The 22,823-nt window shown below is 37.0% G+C and overlaps 1 protein-coding gene across 1 annotated transcript in view; it reads left to right on the top strand.

The window, feature by feature from the left end:
- Positions 1–22,823, top strand: part of L3MBTL4 (L3MBTL histone methyl-lysine binding protein 4) — a 394,385-nt gene that overhangs the window by 142,506 nt on the left and 229,056 nt on the right. The window contains exon 13 of the mRNA XM_036741011.1: positions 15,504–15,606. Coding sequence (XP_036596906.1) covers positions 15,504–15,606 — 103 coding nt within the window. The remainder of the gene's footprint in view (positions 1–15,503; positions 15,607–22,823) is intronic.

Consider the following 22,823-nt stretch of genomic DNA (forward strand, 5'->3'; position numbering starts at 1 on the left):
GAACATGCTGTCTTCCTCAACAGAATATGTATTCCTTGAGGACAGGTTCACTTTCATTTTTGTCTCTGTATGCCCAGTGTCTAGCACAGTGCTTTGTACATAGTACATCTTAATAAATTTTTCTTAGTCGATTAGTTGATAAAAAATCTTTCCATGTTTCTCTGTATTCCTTATTTGTCATTTCTTACTACACAATAATTATCCATTATATCCATATGTGAGTTTTTTTTTCTTCTGATCCCTAATCACTGAATATTCACTTTGTTTCCTGTTCTTTGCTACAACAAAGAGTTCTGCTTTGAATATTTTGGTGCATATTGGACATTTGTTTCTATATTTGACATCCTTGGACTCCCACTATTTTTTCATGAAACAGTTCACTGCTTCGGATTCATTTTTATGTAACTGGAAGGGTGTTGTTATAGTTGCCCTGCACTGGGGCATCACTGTGATGCACACTTGCTGTATATTAGCTGAATGTTGAAAATGTACTGTTGTTCAAATTATGTTGGAAAGTTTATGCGTATTTTGGTTATGAGAACAGGTGAAGAAGTCTTTATCAATAGGTAGCCAGTTTGGTTTTCAGTCATCAGACTATATTTCACATATTGGTAAAAACACAAAAATGTAACTTCCCTTAGGATGGGGGAAAATATCTAAGCATATCAGGGGAAAAGATAAAACATGACTTGATCACAAAACACCCCAAAGTTTACATCTCTTCCCAAAATCCATGAAAGAAACATGAGGGGACAGGAAGCTGTTGATTTTTTGCTTCCATTAATTAATAAGAATTTTAAAGTGCCTACTCTGTACTATACACTGTGTTAGATATTAGGGTTACAAATACAAATGCAAAGTAGTTCTTGCCCTTAAAGAGTTTACTTTGTAATGGGAGCAGGATACAGCATAAGTGCATGTATGCATATATATATATATGTATACATATGTACACAAATATATACATATATATACACAAATAATTACAAGGCAATCTAGGGGAAGGCACATGGGGCATTAGCATCTGGGGGCCAGGGAAAGACCTCATGCAGAAATTGGTACTTGAGCAGAGTCAGAAAGACAGAGGTTACAAGAGATGGAGTAGAGGAGAGAATGCAGGCATGGAGAACAAAGGTGTGGAGACAAGCAGTGGTGGAGGGTCACTCGTGAAGAATAGCAAAAAGTCCAGCTTGATTGAACCATAGAACATGTGGAGGGAAGTAGTGCATAAATAAGGCTAAACAGGTAGATGGAACCAGGGTTTAAAGAGATTAAAATGCCAGAGGAAATTTATATTTGATCTGATACATACTAAAGAGCCACTGCTGTTTATTGAATGAGAGCAGGGGGACGGATCCCATGGACCCAGCTTGTTACGATCTGTGCTTTGGCAAAATCCCATTAGCAGTTATTTGGAGAATAGAGTGGAATAGGAAGAGATGTGCCTTTAGCTTAATATAGAACCAAGTGTTTTAAGAGGCAAAAACTAGTATAGGTGGGCAAAAGGAACAGCAAGAACTGAGAACAGGTGAGATGGCTCAACCAGCTGAATTTGAATGTCTTAAAACACTAAGAAATGCAGACTAGAAGTCAAAGTGGCAGTGCCCGAGATTTCTGACCAGTACATGCTCTTATAAGCTGGACTATATATCTGAATGAAAAAATCAGATAATTTGTTTAGAGATTGGGGTTAGAAAGCTAATAGCATCTGCTTTGAACATAGTACCTTATATGTGGCTCAAAAAATAATTGCTTAATGTATTGTGTCTTTTGAATCTTGGCAATTAGTTACATATGTTCACAGCACTTGAAAGAGCTTTGGAATTGGTGTCTGGGGACCTGAGTTCAGTTTTCAGATTTAAACTCTTATGACCCAGGTGACTTTGGGCAAGTCACTTGGGATTACAAATGGAAATGCCAATCCTGGACCTTAGTTTCTTCATACATTAAATGAAGGGGATCAACTAATTGCTATCTAGGACTTCTTCCAGATGTAGGTCTATGATCCTATGAGATATCTTGATCATGTGATATCTGAAACTGATAGAAGAAGGCTTTGTTTTATCTTAGGATCTTTTTCCTAGCAAGGCCATCTCTTGGGGATGTTGTAGAAGGTGAGGGAGGTCAGGTGAGCTTTAACTGTTAAGATTATGTAATGCTATTTGTGAGCTTGGACCTTTTTTATTTTCCAAACCATAGCCAAATTTAAATTGTTTTCTTTTACAAAGCCTTCAATCAATTCCTAACAAGCTAGGAGGAATCTTAGCACTACTAGCATCCATCTTAGTTCTCTTCATTAGGAGCATGAGGAGAGATTGGTTCCATTGCTTTTGAAAGTTGTAAGCTAATGGTACAGTAGATAGAGTGGCAGGCCTCAAGTCAGGAAGACTTATCTTTCTTAGTTCAATTAGTTCAGACACTAGCTGTGTGATACTGGGCAAGTCACTTAACCCTCTTTGCCTCAGTTTCCTTATAAGTTCAATGAGCTGGAGAAGGAAATGGCAAACCACTCTAGTATCTTTGCCAAGAAAACCCCAAATAGGATCACAGAGAGGCAGACACAACTGAGGTGACTGAGTAACAACATAGTTTCTCTGCCTCTCAATCCATATCCAGATAAAACAATATGGTAAAATCTTTGCCTCACACAAACCTAGTTTACTCTAGCATGGAGTCTGCCTGTACTCATATGTAGCTCTTTGTTAGGATGTTTCAGATATTTTAGTCTCAGGCTTTCCAGATTCTGTCTAACAGATACCTCCCTCTGTTATCTCATTCTTTCTTAGCCAGAAGACTCTCTTCCTCCTAAACTGTTTTATATTAACCGAATTCATTTTTCTGCTTCCCCAAAATAACATTTGTGCCAGGTATGTTTAAAGGACTTTCAGAACAACTTTACCATTGATTACTCTTTGCCTTGTGTTTTCTTTTTACTCTTTACCTAATTTTGGTCAACCTTCTACAACCTTAGGTCATTTTCATCTAATCTCTTTATTCTGTTCTCCTACTAACTCCCCCTTTGTGTTTTACCATTGTTTAGATGACCGACCATCTTTCTGTTTCATTTCCAGCTGTCAGAAAGGTCATAGCTTGACACCTAATGGACCATGAGCCTCTTCCTCCTTAAGACACTGCCAAGACCACGTTGTTCTAATTGACGACTTCTCTAGTTTAGTGGCTTATCTATAGGATTTCATAAATGGAGCGTTTGTATTGTTTAGGGAACTGACTTCTTGAATTCTTTCTATGATTTAGCCATTTCATAAAGTTTTTTTTTATTTTTCCCTTCCCTTTTTCATGTGATTACACAATATTTTAAACACTTGGAGTGAAATGACTACTGGATTTTATTATGGAAATTTTGTAGAACTCATTAATCTACTACAATATTTATTAAGCCCAATTTTTGGAGAAACTGTAAATGTTTATTATTAACCGATAAGCTTGGTTTGAAAGGTGTTTATTTGTTTTTCTCCAAAGTTAAAGGTAACTGTTTCATTTAATTTTCTGAATAACCTACTATCTATCTAAATTTCCCAAAGAAAAAAAATTCCAAACCCAAAGGCAGAACACCCACAATATGCCTGACTCATTGAAAACAAAACATAGGTGGGTTTTAATTGTTTGAAAATTTTAAATTAGGTGAATAAATCATTTTGGGGGCCAAAAACGAATAGGGGGCTGACATTTTATAATTCTAAGTCTGTGGATGTCTCTGTAGTCTATGACCTTTAAGTACATTTAAATTTTTTTCACTCAAAGCTACTGTAATTATTTGATAAAAAGCTTAATGTCACCTCTACTGATACTGGCTACCCAACACTAATATTATTTTCTCTGCAGAAAATTTTGCTAATAGAATCAAGCCAAATTGAATACTTTGCTAGCGGTGGGAAATTAGCCTTGACATAATTACAGGCATCCTTCTTTCCCCTCTCCTATTTCTTGTCACTGGCCAATTTTTATGTGGAACTTTTAACAAAAGAGATCTTCTTGCATCAGATCCATTAAGGTATCTTCATTTGATTCAATCAATGTCAGTTTTCTCATTTTGCACCGGATCAGATGATTCCAGCAGCAAAACAAAGGAAGGAACTCTTCCATCCTCCAAGGGAGGCAGAGGAAAGGCAGGAGTAATTGAGAGATGGCCTCAGCTGCTAACCCAGTCTGGAGATCGTAATAAACTCCATTTACTTCTGTCAGGGTTGCCACCTCTGGTCAATTCTGAATGAGATGAGGGGAATTTCCTCAGTCATGTTCTGGGGACAAAGAAATCACCTATGTATTGAGTCTACACTGGCATATAAGGATTTCCTATACTCATACTCTATGTAGCATAGCTTCATATGACCTAGAGAGCTGGTACATTTTGTGCTTCTCTCTGCCTTTCAGACTAACATTGCTTACTTCCAGAAAGGGCACATCAAATAACAGCATCATATGCACTCATTGATTTGATGTTCTCTGCTGCTTGGAGAGGTAGTGAACCATATGTCCTGCTTATAATTGCAGCCATGGATTAATGTTGACACTAATATTATACTTTTTTTCATTATTCAAAAAATTTGGAGTTTTCAAGGGTATCTCTCCTTCTGTTCTTTACTCTCATCTTGGAAACTTTGATGGAAAATTCAATCATACTTTAGTAAGCACTTCACACATATATTCCTAAGATTTAAAACTACAAGGAGCATTTGGCCATCCCCCTCATTTTACTTTGGAGGAAACAGAAGCCCAAAGAGATTAATAGATGTATGTAAGATCATATAGCTAGCAAAGGGCAAAGCCATATGACTTAGCATTAAAGTTAGGTTTATTTATGATAGTTTTTCCTAGTGGCCTACACAGGAAAGGTAAAAAAAAATCAAGGAAGAAAAATGGAAGAAAAACATTTTCAAGAAGAAAATGAAAAAGAATAAAATAAAATATTTGTTATTCTATAATGACATCTGGTTCCCCTACAGAGATAGTTTTTTCAGTTGCTACCTTACTACTCACAAAGTCCTAGTGTGATGCTTATATATGGCATGTAGGGTGTTCTGGGTTCTGGAAGGCTGTGCTGGTTTAACTTTGGGTTCAGCAGGTTGTCATTGTTCAGTCTCTCAGGTGTGTCTGACTTGTAATGACCCCATTTGGGGTTTTCTTGGCAGAGATACTGGAGTGTTTTGACATTTCCTTCTGCTGCTCATTTTACGGATGAAGAAACTGAGGCAAAGGGGGATAAGTGACTTGCCCAGGGTTACACAGCTAGTGAGTGTCTGAAACCAGACTTAAACTCAGAAAGGTGATGCTTTGTGATTTCAGAATCAGCATTCTCTCTCTCTCTCTCTACCACCTAGTTGCCCCAGGTACTACCATGTTGGAAATGCAGTTCAACAAGTGTTTAGTAAGCACCAGTTCTAGGCACTGAGGAAGAAAAGACAAAAACCATACAGTCCCTGCCTTTAAGGAGCATGGCATTGTCAATAGAGGGCTGGCCTTAGAGTCAGGAGGACCTGGGTCCCCAGTCCTGCCCCAGATATTTATTGTGATGGGGTTGGACTAGATGGCTTCTGAGGTTCCTTTCCACTCCAAATCTATGAGCATGAGCTGAGATGAGCATGCAGTGGAGGGGAAGATGATGACATATATGCAGATAAGTAAATACAAAATAAATACAGCATAATTAGGAGAGGGAGGGCAGGTAGGTGGTGCAGTAGATAGAGTGCTGGGTCCGGAGTCAGGAAGACTATCTTCCTGAGTTCAAATTTGGCCTCAAACACTAAAGCTATATGACCCTGAACAAGTCTTGAGTTGCTTCTGAATTATTATGGCTTGGGGATTAGAAGTAGGGGCAGAAAAGGAAGGACAGAAGGGAAAAGAAAGGAAGAAAGGAAGGTAGAAAAGGATTTATTATGTATCTACTATGTGCCAGGCACAGTGCTAAGATCTTTACAAGTATTTTCTTGTTATCAACAAATATTATCTTATTATTATCAACAAGACTTGAGTTCAAATTTGGCTTCAGACATTATGTGACCCTGGGCAAGTCACTTAAGCCTGTGTCTCAGTTTCCTCATCTGTAAAATGGTCTGGAGAAGGAAATACCAAACTCCTCCAGTATCTTAGCAAAGAAAACCCCAAATGGTGTTGGCGAGAGTTGGACATGACTGAAAAATGACCAAACAACAACATATTAGAAGAGACACTAACAACTGGCATGAGGGGACATTAGGATGGGCATTCTGTAAGAGATAATATCTGAGCTGTTGTTTGAAGCAAATAGCAAGCTAGGGATTCTAGGAGGCAGACATGAGTAGGGAGTACCTTCTAGATATGGAGGAAAGGGTATAAAAAGGCATAGCGATGAAGATGAAATATTTTATATGGGAAAGAGCAATTAGGTAGGATCACATAGGGAATATGATGGGAAAAGACAACCTGAATCTATATGTGAAGGACTTCAAATGCCAAGCGGAGGAATTTGTGTTTTATGTAGAGCAGTGGTTCTTACCTTCTTTGTGTTGCAGATTTCTTTGGCAGTCTGGTGAAGCCTATGGAACCCTTCCCAGAAGAACAGTTTCACATGCATAAATTAAAATCTATAAGGTTACAAAGGAAACCAATTATGTTGAAATATTTTTGAACATTTTATTTAAAAGAGAAGTTCACAGAACCTAGATTAAGAACCCCAGATCTAGAAGAAATAGAGAGGCTCTCAAGTTTCTTCAGGAGAGTGACATATTCAGATTTGCCCTTTAACAACATAAATTTGTAGGAGAACAAGGAATAGTTCACTTGTCACATCAGTGGAGAAGGGAAAAATTTATGACCAAACAAGAGATAGAAAACCTTATGAAATGCTGAATGGATAACTTTGATTACATTACATTAAAAGTTTTTATACAAACAAAACCAGTGTAACCAAGATTAGGAGCGAAGCAGAAAGCTGGGAAATAATTTTTACATCCAGTGTTTCTGATAAAGGCCTCATTTTTCAAATATATAGAGAACTGAATCAAATTTGTAAAAGGATACAAGTCATTCATGCTTCCTCGCAATGGTTCTAATTCTTCTTTAAAACATGACTAATGGGAAAATATATTTAATTTGAATGCATATGTAGAGCCTATGTCACATTGCGCACCGTCTTGGAGAGGGGGAGAAAATTTAGAACTCAAAATCTTATGGAAGTGAATGTTAAAAACTAAAAATTAATTAATTTTTTAAAATGGGGCCCAAACTCTGGCTCTTAGGTAGATTCTCTCTGAGGATTAATAGAATTTTAGAATAGAATAGAAATATTACCTAGCATCAGAAGGTATACTTAGATTTTGGATGATACGTATTCAGAGAAATCCATTCAAATAAAATCGTGGTCATATTCCTCTCTGGAAAAAAAGAATATAAGTCATTCCCCAGTTGATAAATGGTAAAGGATATGAACAGGCAGTTTTCAGAGGAAGAAATTAAAGCTATTTATAGTCATATGAAAAAATGCTCTAAATCACTATTGAGTACAGAAATGCAAATGAAAACAACTCTGAGGTACCGCATCATACCTATCTGATTGGTTAACATGACAAAACAGGAAAATGATAAATGTTGGAGAAGATGAGGGAAAATTGGAACACTAATGCATTGTTGGTGGAGTTGTGAACTGATTCAACCATTCTGGAGAGCAATTTTGAACTATGCTCAAAGGGCTATAAAAATGTGCATACCCTTTGACCTAGCAATACTACTTCTGGGTCTGTATCCCCAAAAGATCATTAAAATGGGAAAAGGACCCATGTGCTCAAAAATATTTATAGCAACTCTCTTTGTGATGGCCAAGAACTAGAAATTGAGGGGATACCCATCAATTGGGAAATGCCTGAACAAGTTGTGGTATATAAATGTAATGGAATACTATTGTGCTATAAGAAATGATGAACAGATGGACTTCAGAAGAACCTGGAAAGACATATATGAACTGATGCTGAGTGAAGTGAGCAGAACCAGGAGAACATTGTACACAGTATCAGCCACAGTGTGCGATGACTGACTTTGATAGACTTAGCTCTTCTCAGCAACGCAAGGACCTAAAAACTCATGATGGAAAACGCCATCCACATCCAGAAAAAGAAACATGGTGAATGAATGCAGATCGAAGCAAACTATTTTCTTTTTTTTTTTTGTTTTGTGTGTTTCTTTCTCATGATTACTCCCATTCGTTCTGATTGTTCTGTACAACATGACTAATATAAAAATACGTTTAATAGGAGTGTGCATATATAGAGTCATATCCGATTGCATGTCATCTTGGGGAGGAAAGGGAGGGGGAAATATTTAATACTTATGGAAGCGATTGTTATAAACGAAAAATAAATAAATTAAATGATGTGAAATGATCAACCATCTTAGCTTGATAGATTTAGCTATTAGCATTAAAATGATTCAAGACAATTCCAAAAGATTCACGATGGAAAATGCTATCAAAATCCAAAGAAACAACTATAGAGTCTAAATGTAGATTGAAGCATACTATTTTCATATTGTTTTTGTTTTTTTTTCTTATAGTTTTTCATTTTGTTCTGATTCTTCTTTTACAACATGACTAATGTGGAAATGTGTTTAAATCACTGTACATGTATGACCTATATCAGGTTGCTTGCTGTCTTGGGGAGGGGGAGGGAAGGAATGGAGGGAAAATAATTTGGAGCTCAAAATCTTACAAAAATGATTGCTGAAAGCTGTCTTTACATGTAGTTAGAAAAAACATAAAATTCTATTAAGTGCAAGAAAAAGAAATATAAATTTGTCAGCTGTAGTGAGGAAAGATCGTAGAGGGGACATACTAGAGGAGGCAAAAATAATTAGGAAGCTACTGCAATAATTTAGGAGAGTGGTAATGAGAGCTTGAATGAGAGGGATGGCTTTGTGCTGGAGAGAAAGGAGAAACATGAGAGATTTTATGGAGGTAGGCTTGATAGAATTTGGCAATTAATTGGATCTATGGATTGGGGAAGAGGGCAGAATGGAGGATTATTGATAGTGACTTTGAAGATAGTGGTTAACTGAACATAAAGAGAAAACTTAGGGAAAGGAGTGGGTTTGGTGGCTTTGAATAGAATCTGAGAAACAGATTATCCCTGTTTTTGCAGGACCACCCTGGCTAGGCATGCAAACCCTCATTACCAGTGGTCTGACCACTTAGTGAAAAATTCTTGGGCTGTGAAGTACCATCAAAGAAAGAAAAAAGACAAAATGGTGCTCAGTCCCCTGGATTCCTCTTCCACTTCTAACAGTAACAGTTATAGATTAGTGGAAAAGGGGCTAGAGCATTCTAAGATTTTGGATAAATTATAAATATTTACTTAGATTATGTTGTTATTCCATCATTTTGATTGTATCTGACTCTTGTGTCCCCATTTGGGGTTTTCTTGGGAAAGATATTAAGTGTTTGCTGTTTCCTTCTCCAGTACATTTTACAGATGAGGAAACCGAGGCTAACAGGGTTAAGTGACTTCACCAGAGTCACACAGATAGTGAGTGTCTGAGGCTGTATTTGAACCCAGGTTTTGCTGGCTGCAGGCCCAGAGCTCTAGCCACTGCACCACATAGCTGCCCTTCTTCTCCTGTGACCAATGGGTAAATATAATCTTGGGGGAGAAAACTTGTATCAATCTTGACCTCACTCTAAATAAAAACATAAGAAAGAGAAATGTTACAGCTAAAAGTGGCTCAATTGAAATGACAATAAAAGAATGTTTGGATTTGGAGTCTTTTTTAATCTGTTCGAAGACAACCTCATTTCATAACAACCTCAGTGCATATCCTAAGGTTGAAAATAAGTGTTTGTGGGACAGTAGCTAGAGTGCCAGGCCTGGAGTCAGGAAGACTGTCTTCCCAAATTCACATCTAGCCTCAGACACTTACTAGCTGTGTGACCCTTAACCCTGTTTGCCTCAGTTTCCTTATATGTAAAATGACATGATGAAGAACATGGAAAAGATACTCCATTACCTTTGCTGAGAAAACCCCAAATGGGTTCACGAAGAGTGTGACATGACTGAAAAAAAGACTCAACAACATGACTATATGCCAGGCACTGTGCTAAGCACTGGGGGACTCACAAAAAAAGACAAAAACAAAAAATCACCCCCATCCCCATCTTCAAGTAGCTCAGAGGGGAAGAGGCTAGCAGCTAGGGGCAAGGACAGGACCAAGAAAGGCCCCCTGCAAAATCTGAGTATTGCAGAAATACGTGGAAACTAAAGAGAGGTGACAAAGTAAAGCAATCCAGGCATGCGGGACAGCCAGCACAAAAGTACAAAGACAGAAAATGCGATGTCATGCGTGAGGAATTGCAAGTTTGTCATTTTATTTGGATTCTCCCATGCACAGAGGTGAGTAAAGTAATAAAAGCTCTTCGCATTACCAAAGAGAGCACTTTATTTTTGATCATAGTCATAATTGAAGCCACTGTAGTTTCACTGAGTATTTATTATTATATATACATATACATATACATATACATACATATATATATATATATATATATATATAAAATGTGATATTATATTTATTGAGTTGACATGGTCAAATCATTGCTGTAGGAAAATCACTTCAACAGTTGAGTGGGGGATGAATTGGAAGAGAGAGAGCAGGAGAAACTTAAGGCAGGGGGAAAAAATTAGAAGGCTATTTTAACAGTCCAAGTAAGAGGTGATGAGGGCCTGAGGTTATGCAGGGTGTTGCCTATGCAAGTGGAGAGAAGACAACATATATGAGAGATATTGTGAAAGTAGAAATGTTGGGAACAGACTGGATATGTGAGGCTGAGGAGTCAAGTATGATGTAGAGATTGTGAGCTTGGCGTACTAGGAGGATGGTAGTTCCCTTGACAGAAATAGGGAGGTTGGGAAGAGGGGAAGGTTTTGGGAGAAAGATGATGAGTTCTGTTTTGGACATGTTGAATTTGAGATGCCCAAAAGACAGACCGTAGTTCAAGAAAACAATCGCTTGGGTCTAGAGATCTGAGAATCATCAGCAAAACATGATTTTTGAACCCATGAAAGATGATGAGTTCACCCAGTGAGATAGTGTAGAGGGATAAATGAAGAGGGCCCAGACAGAGCCTTGGACAACTTGGTTAGTGTGTGTGACATGGATCGAGACCCAGTAAAAGGAAACTAAGAAGTGGTTAGAGGAGAAGCAGAAGAAAGCAGTGTCACAAAACCTAAAGAGGAGAAGTTATCCAAGAGGAGGTGATCAGTAGGCTTAGATGCTGCAGAAAGGTCAAGGAGGATCAGAGTTGAGAAAAGACCATTAGATTTGGCAATCAAGATCATTGATGAAGGAGCACTGAATGAGGTCAGGAGCAAGATTGCAGAAGGTTTAGAAGAGAGGGAGAGGAGAGGAAGAGGAAGCATAGTGTAGATGATTCTGTCAGGAGTTTAGCCATCAAGGGGAGGAAAAGATACAGGATGATGGCTAGCCAGGTTGCTAGGATCAAGCAAGAGTATTTTAAAGATCAGGGAGACATACATGTGTTTATAGGAAGCAAAAAAGGAGCCAATAGAAGAGCAAAGATGGAAGATGTTAGAGAAAATGGGAATGATCCTGGGGGCAATCTGCTGGCAAGATGGGAAAGGATGAGATCAAGAATGCATGTAGATCACTTGGCCTTTGGCAAGGGTAAGGGCTGCCTCAAAAGAATCTAAAAATTGTCTCATCCAGAAAATGCTTGAATTCTTTGCCAGTTGGAGAGGGACGGCAGCCAAAGGCGGCACCGGTTTAGAATATAACCTCGTTTGTAAAATCATACTGAGAAAAATAGGAGATTATGTGGAATATTCTCTCATAAAACAGTGAGTGTAGAAGGAAATAAAATGAAAGGAAAAAAACGTTTTTTTTTTATTTTTACCAAACTCATTATTTGTGTTTAGCATTCCTTTTTTACAAAAAAAAAAAATTGAGTTCCAAAGTCTTTTTCTCCCTCTAGTCCTTCTCCTATCCATTGATAATGTAAACAATATGATATCAGTTATACTTGTGAAATTATGCCAAACATTTCCATATTATCCTTGTTGCAAAACAAACAAACAGTGAGCAAGAAGTTCCACTTTCATCTGCACTCAGGGTTCATCATGGGTCCTCTCTCTGGAGGTGGATAGCATTTTTCATTGTGAGTCCTTTGGTATTGTCTCGGATCATTGTGTTGATCAGCTAAGTCTTTCACAGTTTTGCTGTTATTGTGTACAATATTCTCCTATACATATATTTCATGCACACACATTTCACAATATTGCTTTTACTGCATATCTTGTTTTATCCTCACAAAAATCCTGGAAGGTAGATGCTCTTATTATCCCCATTTTACAGTTGAGGAAACCGAGGCAGACAGAGGTTAAGTAATGTGCCCAGGTTCACACAGCTAGACAGTATCTGTAGCCAGATTCGAACTCAGGTCTTCCTGATTCCAAGCCTAATGTTCGATCTCCTGTGCCACGTAGCTACCTCTGTTTTCCAGTTACTACACCTAGGTAGGTAAGTGACTCAGTGGATAAGTGACCCTAGATTCAGGAAGAACTGATTTGAAATCTGGCCTTAGACACTCACTATCTGTGATACTGGGCAAATCCCTTAACTTGTGCTTGTCTTAATCTGCCAGAGAAGGAAATGATAAATCATTACAGTATCTTTGCCAAGAAAACCCCATACAGGGTCATGAAGAGTCTGTTATGACTGAACAACTACATCCCCTACTTAGGTAATTTTTTTCTTTTATAAAACCTATTTTAAATTTATAGAATAAAACATTTCCATAATATAACATAATATAATAAAAAAGATGATTGCACATGAAGCTGCAAATCTATTATGTATAACTTCATATAAATTTATTTTTTTTCTTTCCCTCCCCCCCTCCCCCTATCCTACAGATGGCTACCATTAGATATGAATAGTTTATATATATATATATATATATATATATATATATATATATATATATATATATATATATATATATATGAATGAATTATTCTATACATGCTTATATTTATCAGTTCTTTTTCTGGATGCAGATAGCATCTTTCTTCACATGTCCTTTATAGTTAGGCCAGTATAATAAAAATGACAATTGAAGCTAAATTAATTTATATATTCAATGCCATCTCAATTAAATAACCTGCTTAGTTAACAGATTGGTTCTTGCCTAGATTAGTCCATGAAAGGGATAAAGTAAGTATGTTCTTTTCTCAAGTTCAGTTTACTTATTTGTTCATTTATTTATTTTGAGATGGTCACCCTCTCTTGCTTGGGTTGAACATGCAATGACTTCCCACTAACCTGATAATGCTACTGATTGGCATGAGAGCTTGACCTCCGTATGTGACCTGGCCAAGTTCTTACCTCCTTAGGAAAGCTGGTGGCCCTCTACTCCTGGGGCTCACCATATTGATGCTGGACTTAGTGACAACACTCTGTCATCTAAGCCCACTATAGCTCAGAACTCTTTAAAAAATGTTTTTAGTTTTCAGCATTCACTTCTATAAGATTTTGAATTCTAAATTTTCTCCCCTTCCCTCTGCTCATCTCTTCCCAACATGCAATCTGATATAGGCTATACATGTACAATGTATTTCCACATTAGTCATGTTGTAAAGAAGAATAAGAACCAAAGGGAAAACCACAAGAAAGAACAAAAAGAGAGAATAGTATGCTTTGATCTACATTCAGACTCCATGGTTCTTTCTCTGAATGTGGATACCATTTTCCATCATGAGTCTTTTGGAATTGTCTTATATCCTTGTATTACTGGGAAGAGCCAAGTCTATCAAAGTTGATCATTGCACAATGTTGCTGTTACTGTGTACCGTGTTCTTCTGGTTCTGCTCACTTCACTCATCATCAGTTCATGTAAATCTTTCCAGGTTTTTCTGAAATCTGCCTGCTCATCATTTCTTATAGCACAATAGTATTCCATTATATTCATATACCATAACTTGTTCAGCCATTCCCCAATTGATGGGTATCCCCTCAATTTCTAATTCTTGGCAGCCACAAAAAGAACCGCTATAAATATTAGTGAACATGTGGGTCCTTTTCCCTTTTTTATGATCTCTTTGGGATACAGACCTAGTAGTGGTATTGCTGGATTGAAGGGTATGCACAGCTTTATAGCCCTTTGGGCATAGTTCCAAATTGCTTTCCAGAATGGTTAGATCAGTTCACAACTCCACCAGCAATGCGTTAGTGTTCCAATTTTCCCCACATCTCCAACATTTATCATTTTCCTGTTTTGTCATGTTAGCCAACTGGATAGGTATGATGTACCTCAGAGTTGTTTTAATTTGCATTTCTCTAATAAGTAGTGATTTAGAGTATTTTTTCATATGACCATGTAGCTCAGAATTCTTGAACTCAAGATTAACCAGCCTCAGTCTCTCAGGTAGCAGAGATGAAGGGAGTGAACCAACAGGTTACACCTATTGTGTTAAGTATTTCAATCCAATTCAGTACACCTTAGTAGCACCTATTGTGTGAAAGGTACTGTGCCTGGTTAACTATACAAAGGCAAGAAGAGAATGGTCCCTGACCTTTAGAATGGCCCCATTTTACTCTGACATGTACTCAGATAAATTATAAGGTAGCGAATGATATGAATAAAGAAACAACGCAAATAAAATTCTCTTAGAATATTTAAGGATTGAAAGAACACCATCAGCTGGAGGGATCTGAGAAGGCTAACTGGAGGAGGTGATGCCTGAGCTAAACTTTGGAGGAAGATAAGGGTTCTGAAAGCTGTATATGAGGAGGAGGTAGTTCATTTAAGGCATGGAGAGTCGCCTGCTCAAATGTAGTCTAGATTGGCCAGATGAAGGATGAATGAAACTGAATAATTTGGCATAAAATGCTAGAAAGGTAGATTGGCACCAGGCTGTAGAGTCCTTAAATGCCAGGTTAACAAGTTTGTGTTTTATCCTATAGGCTGAGAGTTGGTTAAATCTAGCCCGCTACCTGTGTTTGTTTTTTTACATTGTTTTTTACATTTTCAAATACAATAAAACTTTTTTTCAAAATGTAGAAACCCTTCTTAGCTTGTGGGCTGTACCAGAACAGACAGAGGCTGGATTTGGACTTCTGGGCCTATGGCAGTGGCGAGTAGGAGAATGGCCTTATCTGTGACATGAAGATTATTTGGGCAGCTTTATGAAGGATGAATTTATGTATTTGGTTACTGCCTATTATTCAGTTACTGGTATGTCCTCCAACTTAGTTCATGGAGGTCATATCTTTTAGACTGTATAACCCCTTAAGGGCAGAGATCACTCCACTCCTTCTGTACTGTAACATAGGCAAATCAGTCCTTAATAAGAGCTTTTTGATGGTGAGGGTGGTGATACACATTTTACAGAAGATAACATCTGAACTATTGATGTCATTTGCCTATTCTAGTCTTTTCCTATTTTTTTTACTCATAGTTTATTTTTTAAAATATATATGCATATATATATTTTTTTTACTTTTCAAAGGAGAAAAAGATGAGAAAACTGCTTCAGGACAAGCTGTTTGTCCCACTCCAGGCTGCCGAGGAGTAGGCCATGTCAGAGGTCCAAGCTACATGGGACATCACAGGTACCATTTAAAAAAAATAATTTTAACTAAGTTCAATTATAGATTCAATCATCCATACAGATTAACACCAACTCCTGGCTTAAGATAAATTTAGAAAGGTCAAAGGCCATCATATATCAGGTATGGGTCTCCCTGTTCTTCACCAAACCTTGTACTCCCATAGAAAAACATCTAGCTGCTTCTATAGTAAACTTTGTGCTCCTCATACCAACATGCACAGATGGTGTTCCTTCTGATTCTCTCTCCTTCCCATAGCCTCCTTGAAGTCCCCGCCCTTCCTCAGACTTTTTTCCCTTGGGCCTTTGTCCTTTCCAGTATTCCACATAGCTCTCTGCCCTTTAACTGTTTTCTGAAAGGCCTCACACTAACTGGACTATGCTCACAGCCCCTTGTACTGCTTTCAGATCCTCCTGCTTCCTCACTGTATCTCCTTCCAGGAGAATTCACAGAGCCTTATAGCCCTCTGCACCCCTTCTTTCAGTTTCCATTTCTGTCTCCTGTTTAGCTCTATTTCTCTCTGTCTCTCAGGTATGTGGATGGTAGTAGGAGAATTGCTGGGAGAGAATCAATCACAAAAATATTTCTGCTCTCAGTTTTCCGGAAGAATAAAACACAGAAATGAATATGCAAATTAATGAACCAATTCCGATCCCCCTCTTTCTTCCCACTCCTGGGAATTCTGTAAATTGGGAAAGGAAATGTCAGGTTATTCACACAGGTGATTCAGACATACTATTTTAAATAAGCTCCAGGCTCGTAGATATGAAGTTGATTAACTTACACAGAAGTTGATACAAATGCCTGAAACAGGAGAAAGGCTGCTGAAATAAGTCATCAGATCCTCATCCTAGGGGAAATTAATCACTGTTGAATTGGTTATGAATCTGGCCACATTGTTTATGATGGAAAACATGTGATTTAAAGGGAGTGGAGCCCGCATTCACAGGCATTAGCTAAGACTGGCAATGCCCAAAATGCCATGTAAATAAATAATTTATTTAATGCAGTTGACCTCTTCTAATGTATAATTCTGATGGTTTATGGTGGCATGGAGCTGACTTTGGAGTCTTGAAGATTATGCTTGCAGAGTGTGTTCTCTGGTAGAGTTTATCAACCCAAAAAGGCTTTGAGAACAGCCTAGATGACCTATGACGTGCTGTAATTTACCATCCTAGTTTAGGGAGGTTCATCATCAGAAGGTTGGCCACCAGATGGATGAATTTATTTGACTAAGACAACTAATTATAGAGAGATTGCAATTTTTGTAGGTGAATGGAGTATATGTGCTAAAGGACATTATGAATTTAAAAAAAAAGTTGAAGTGAAATTAAGAGAGGGAAGGGCTACAAACATTTATTATTAAGGGAGAGGAACATTGAAAACATTCTTAATTTATAATAATGATAATATACGGCCATGGTAGGGGAAAGAATTTCTTGGGAGTTCCTGTTAATTGCACGTTGGCTTACTATAGAGTGGGAGATGTGGGAAACTTTAAATTAGTTCTGGAAGGCTGTCTCCGTTTCCCTTGTTTTAATCATTTACTCATTTCTAGTAGCAGTCAGTGGTATTTACAGTGAAGTTCAGAGTGTTGCTGTCCTGGAGTTACCTGTAATTATCTACCCCATAGGTATGGTATTTAAATGTTTCTCATGTATTACTTTTTATGAAAACTACTTCTGTTTATATTCACTGTAGGTCATTACCCTCTGCATATCACTTACTAATTAGCACCTCATTTGTATAATTAAAAACCAAAACTAAATGAACCTATTGTAATTCTGCCATGATTATCAGGGCTAAGGGTATTTCACTTCGTGTCTGTAATTTCTGGCTTGTGTTTTCATATTACTTTTGATTATTTTAGTCATAATTTTATACATCCCAAAGGAACAGAAATATTGATGTACTATATTTATTTTTGATATGTCAATTTGAAATCCACATTAGTTTTTGTGTTGTTGTAATGACAACCATGCTGGCATACCCAGGATGGCTGCTATCGCAGGTTATTTTATCTACTTTTCTAGGAAAGACACCTGTTTCAGGGGTCAACAATTTTCTTTAATTGCATAAAATACAAACAGAGAAAATACAGAGCAGAGAAACGAAGACAGACAGAATCAAAGCAATACTGCTATATACTTTACGTTCACCACTAGATCAAGAGAGCCTTTACCCCTGAGCAGTTGGGGGGCTCTGAACATACATACAGCCACTCAGCGTCTAGACCAGGGAATCACAACATCTTTCTCATAAGCAAGCCCCCAAAGCAAAAAAGCTCACCTCTGAGAATATATGCTCTTTCAGCTAATAGGCTCAGAGCCAGAAGGCATCACAATCCTCCTGACTCAGTGCCTAATTAGAAATTAGCAAAAGGTGTGTAAACCTTCCTACAAGCAAGCTTCCTTTGATAGGCTCCACATGAGGCCTATTGATGGGCAGGGAAGATCTCGTTCCCCATTAACCTTACAGTTGTAAACGTTATATATGTCTTATTTAGAAATTTGCCATATTGTTGGAGTGTATTTTCTCTCAATGGCAGCAAGGATAGGGCACAGGGTGGGGGGGAGAAAAGAATCAAGGAAACAAGAATTTCAAAACTCTGCTTTCAAGTCAGCAGGATTTAGTAGATAGCTGCCTTTGGAGTTAGAAAGATTTGGCTTCCCACCTCTGACACATAAATGCCAAATAAACCTGAACATTCATTTGACATTACATTGCTCCAGGCTATACTGGTTATAAATCACAGAACAGTTACTTATCTGAATTGGTAGAACAGAATTAAGTAAGGACCCCTCACTCAGGGTCCTTATACCAGTGATAGAAGTTCAGTTCACCCTCATCCTCAGATCCCCATTAAAAACTGTTGCAATACTGTAGTCTTCTAACCCATGTCTTCTTCTTAGGTTTCTGTCAACACCAGTCCTGTACAGCACATTCCTACATTTTGAAAATCATAACATATTTGAAATGTCTAGAATTCCTTTCTATAAAATATTCTCAGAGAATGAGATATTTGAAAGCAAAGAATGCAATTTTTTAAAAACCATTTGGTGTCATAGTGATTCCACATTGAATGTTTATGCTTGGAAAAGAAGTAAGCACTACTTCTTAAAAATAAATTACTTGAATAATTGGAGAAATATTCACCACTTTTGGTTAAGTTGTGCTTAAAAAATGAAATGACAGTAGTAAAATTTATTTACAGTTAATGTTATGCCAATCATATTACCAAGCAGGTAGTATATAGAAGTATGCGTAATATTAAAATATATGTGGAACAACAAAAGATCTAGAATTTCAGGGGAAATGAGAAGTATATTATATGTAACATACATAACTTTATTATATATGTAAAAGGAATAGCAAGTAGCAAGTTACAGATTTGTAGTTTCACATGCTATCATTTTTATTATACTATGTTATGGAAATGCTTGTTTTATTCCATAAATTAAAAATAAAATAAATTTTAAGAGAAAGTTAAGTTCCTTGCCTAGGGTCATACAGCTAGTAAGTATTAGAGATCAGATTTCAACTCAAGTCTTCCTGATTCCCGGTCTAGCACTTGTTGACTGTGTCACCCAGCAATAGTCATCAAAATTATTGAGGTACTGGTTATAGAAACAGAGAAGTAGAACAGTGAAATGTATTATAGTTGCCCAGTGTTTTTTCAGTCTAAGAATATAAATTATCGGAAAAAAGGATGTCTTTTTAACAGGGAAAACTAGAAAGTAGTCTATTAGAAATTAGGTATAAACCAATATTTTATACCATAAATCCAGTAAGTTAAAAACAGATATTCAACCTGAATATAAAAAAGTTTCATTGTTAAAGAATTTGGAAGAAAACAAGAGTCTTTACAGGCATAGCTACTGGGAAAATTCTTAAATATACTAGGAATAGAGAAGCTCATAAACGATAAATAACAGTTATAACTTTTAAAATGAAAAAGCTTTTGCATGAATGAAACAAGCAAAAACTGAATTAGAAGAGAACTGGTAAAGGAGGAGGAATCTATTTATCAAATAAACAGTCTAATATCCAAAATGCATATAGGAAATGAACACAAACATGCAACACTAAGAACCGTCAACCAATAGAAAACATTCAGAAATTATAAACAAATACTTTTCAAAAGAAGAATTACAAATTATAAATAACTTTGTGAAACCGTATTGTGGATCACTAAGAGAAATGCAAATTAAAACAATTCTGAAAACTGTTACCTCATATCATGCAAATTAACAAAGATAATGAAAGATGGAACAAGTTAATGTTAAACAACCGTGAGAATACCAGCACATTGACGGGCTGTCTGTCAGTGGATTTGATTTTGTCCAACTGTTGTGGGTATCAGTTTGGAATTATACAATAAAAGTGATTAGACAAACTGTCTCTACCCATTTCCCCGGTTTATTCCACTCCTGGGCATATGCTCCAAAGATATCAAAGACTGAAATGAAAGTTTAATGTATGCCAAAATATTCAGAGCTACACTCTGTAGTAGAAAAGAACCAGAAGCAAAAGTGGGTCATCATTGACAAGTGACTGAAAAAAACCTATGGTATGTGAATACAATGGAAATTATTGTCTAGTAATAAATGACGAAATGAGGGATTCAGAGAATCATAGGAAGATTTGTGTGAACTGAGCAGAAAACAGAAGCAAGAAAATAATACACACAACACCACAATGAACAAAAATAACAATAAAATGAAGTTAAACACTGGATAATCGAAAAACCAATGAAGTCTGAAAAACCAGTGAAGGTCTAAGAGAATAGATGATGAAACTTAGCCCCCTCCTTATGGCAGAGAAGAAGGGTCCTATTAGGATGGAATATTTTATATGCCATTAGATGTAGTCACAATATCGAATGTTCTTTCTGTGGTTGTTTTGGGGGGGATGTTCTTTCTGAATAGGTTTTTTTTAACTACATGTCATTTAATAAAACATTTAAGTGCCTACTATGTACAAACAAATTGTATATAGGATAAGTAGGAAAGAATTAACAGAGAGAATTGTAGAATTGAGAGGGGTCGGGAAAGGCTTCCTGTTGAAGATCAGTTTTAATTGGAACTTAAAGGAAGCCAGGGAAGTCAGGCAGCAGAGATAAGGAGAGAGAGCATTTAGGCACAGGGGACAGCCAGAGAAAATACCAGGAGGCTGGACATAGAGCAGCTTGTGCATGGAACAGCCAGGAGGCCATTGTCACTGGATCAAAGAGTATGTGGTAGGAGTAAGGTATAGGAGTTGGTGAGAAAGTAGGTCTTTGAATGCCAAATAGGTTTTGTATTTGATCTGGGAAATGATAGGGAGACACTGGAGTTTATTCGGCTGACATGGTTAGACCTGTGCTTTAGGAAAATCACTTTCGTGGCTTAATGGAGTGTAGATGTAGTGGGAGAGACTTGAGGCAGGCAGACCCACCATCAGGTTATTGCAGTAATCAAGGTGTGAGGTGTTGAGGGTTTGCAACAGAGTGATGGCAGTATCAGAGGAGATAAAGGATGGGAAATTGACGGACCTTGACAACAGATTGGATATGAGGGGTGAGAGAGAGTGAGAAAGTCCAGGATGACTCCTGGATTGTGAGCAGAAGGGACCGGGAGAATGGTGTTGTCCTTTATAGTAACAGGGAAGGTAGCAGGAGGGGAGAGTTTAAGGGAAAAGATAATGAGTTCTGTTTTACACAATCTTAGCTTAAGATGTCTACTGGAGAGCAATCTGAAATTATGCCTTAAGAGCTATTAAGCTGCCTATACCCTTTGACCCTGCAATACCACTACTAATTCTGTTTCCCAAGATAATTTAGAGAAAAGGAAAAAGAACTTGTATGTTTTAAGATATTTATGGCAGCTCTCTGTGGTGGCAAAGAGCTGGACATTGTGGGGATGCCCATCAATTAGGGAATAGCCGAGCAAGTTGTGGTATATGATAGTAATGGAATACTACTGTGCTATAATAAATGATGAGCTCAGTGAGCTTAGAAAACATGGATAATAGCAATGCTGTTTTAAGAACAACTTTAGAAGAATAAGTCATTTTGACTATTATAAATACTCAAATTAATTACAAAGGACATATGAAGGAGGACTCTATCTGCAGCCAGGGAAAGAATTGATAAAATAGAAGTATATATAGAATGATTTTACATATATATGTGTGTATATGTGTATATGTACATATTTTTAATATACATATATATGTATACACACATTTGTGTCTAGTTCTAGCCATTGCTAGGACCACGGGGTGGAGGCTGGGGTTGAGGAAAGGAAAAAAAAGGAAAAATAAAGAAATTTACATGTTTACTTTAGTTTTTCAGTTTCATGTACAGTCATCTATTTTTTTGGCTATGTTATGGAAATGCTTGTTTTATTCCATAAATTAAAAAGTAAATAAATATTTATTAATTCAATAGTTTTCTTGGTTTCAATTTTATTAATCTCTCCTTTGATTTTCAGTATTTCTAATTTGGTATTTAATTGGGGGTTTTCAATTTGCTCTTTTTCTAGCTTTTTCAGCTGTCTGCCCAGATCATTGATCTCCTCTTTCCCTATTTTATTCATGTAGGCATTTAGAGATATAAAACTTCCCCTAAGAACTGCTTTTGCTGCATCCCATAAGTTTTGGTATGTTGTTTCATTATTGTCATTCTCTTGAATGAAATTATTAATTGTTTCTCTGATTTGATCTTTGGCCCACTCACTCTTTAGAATTAAATTATTTAGTTTCCAATTAGTTTTTAGCTTATTTTTCCATGGTACTTTATTAAAAATGATTCTTATTGCATCATGATCTGAAAAGGATGCATTGACTACTTCTGCTTTTCTGCACTGGATTGTGAGGTTTTTATGCCCTAGTACATGGTCAGTTTTTGAGTATGTGCCATGTACTTTTGAGAAGAAAGTATATTCCTTTTTATCCCCATTCAGTTTTCTCCAGAGGTCTATCATATGTGCCTTTTCTAAAATTCTGTTTACCTCCTTAACTTTTTTCTTATTTATTTTGAGGTTAGATTTATCAAGTTCAGAAAGGGGGAGGTTGAGGTCTCCCAATATTATAGTTTTGCTGTCTATTTCTTCCTGTAACTCCCTTAACCTCTCCTCTAAGAATTTGTATGCCTTACCACTTGGTGCATATATGTTAAGCAATGATATTGCTTCATTGTTTATGGTGCCTTTTAGCAGGATATAATGTCCTTCCTTATC

This window comes from Trichosurus vulpecula, chromosome 1 (assembly GCF_011100635.1).
Source record: "Trichosurus vulpecula isolate mTriVul1 chromosome 1, mTriVul1.pri, whole genome shotgun sequence".
NCBI classification, from domain to species: Eukaryota; Metazoa; Chordata; class Mammalia; order Diprotodontia; family Phalangeridae; genus Trichosurus; species Trichosurus vulpecula.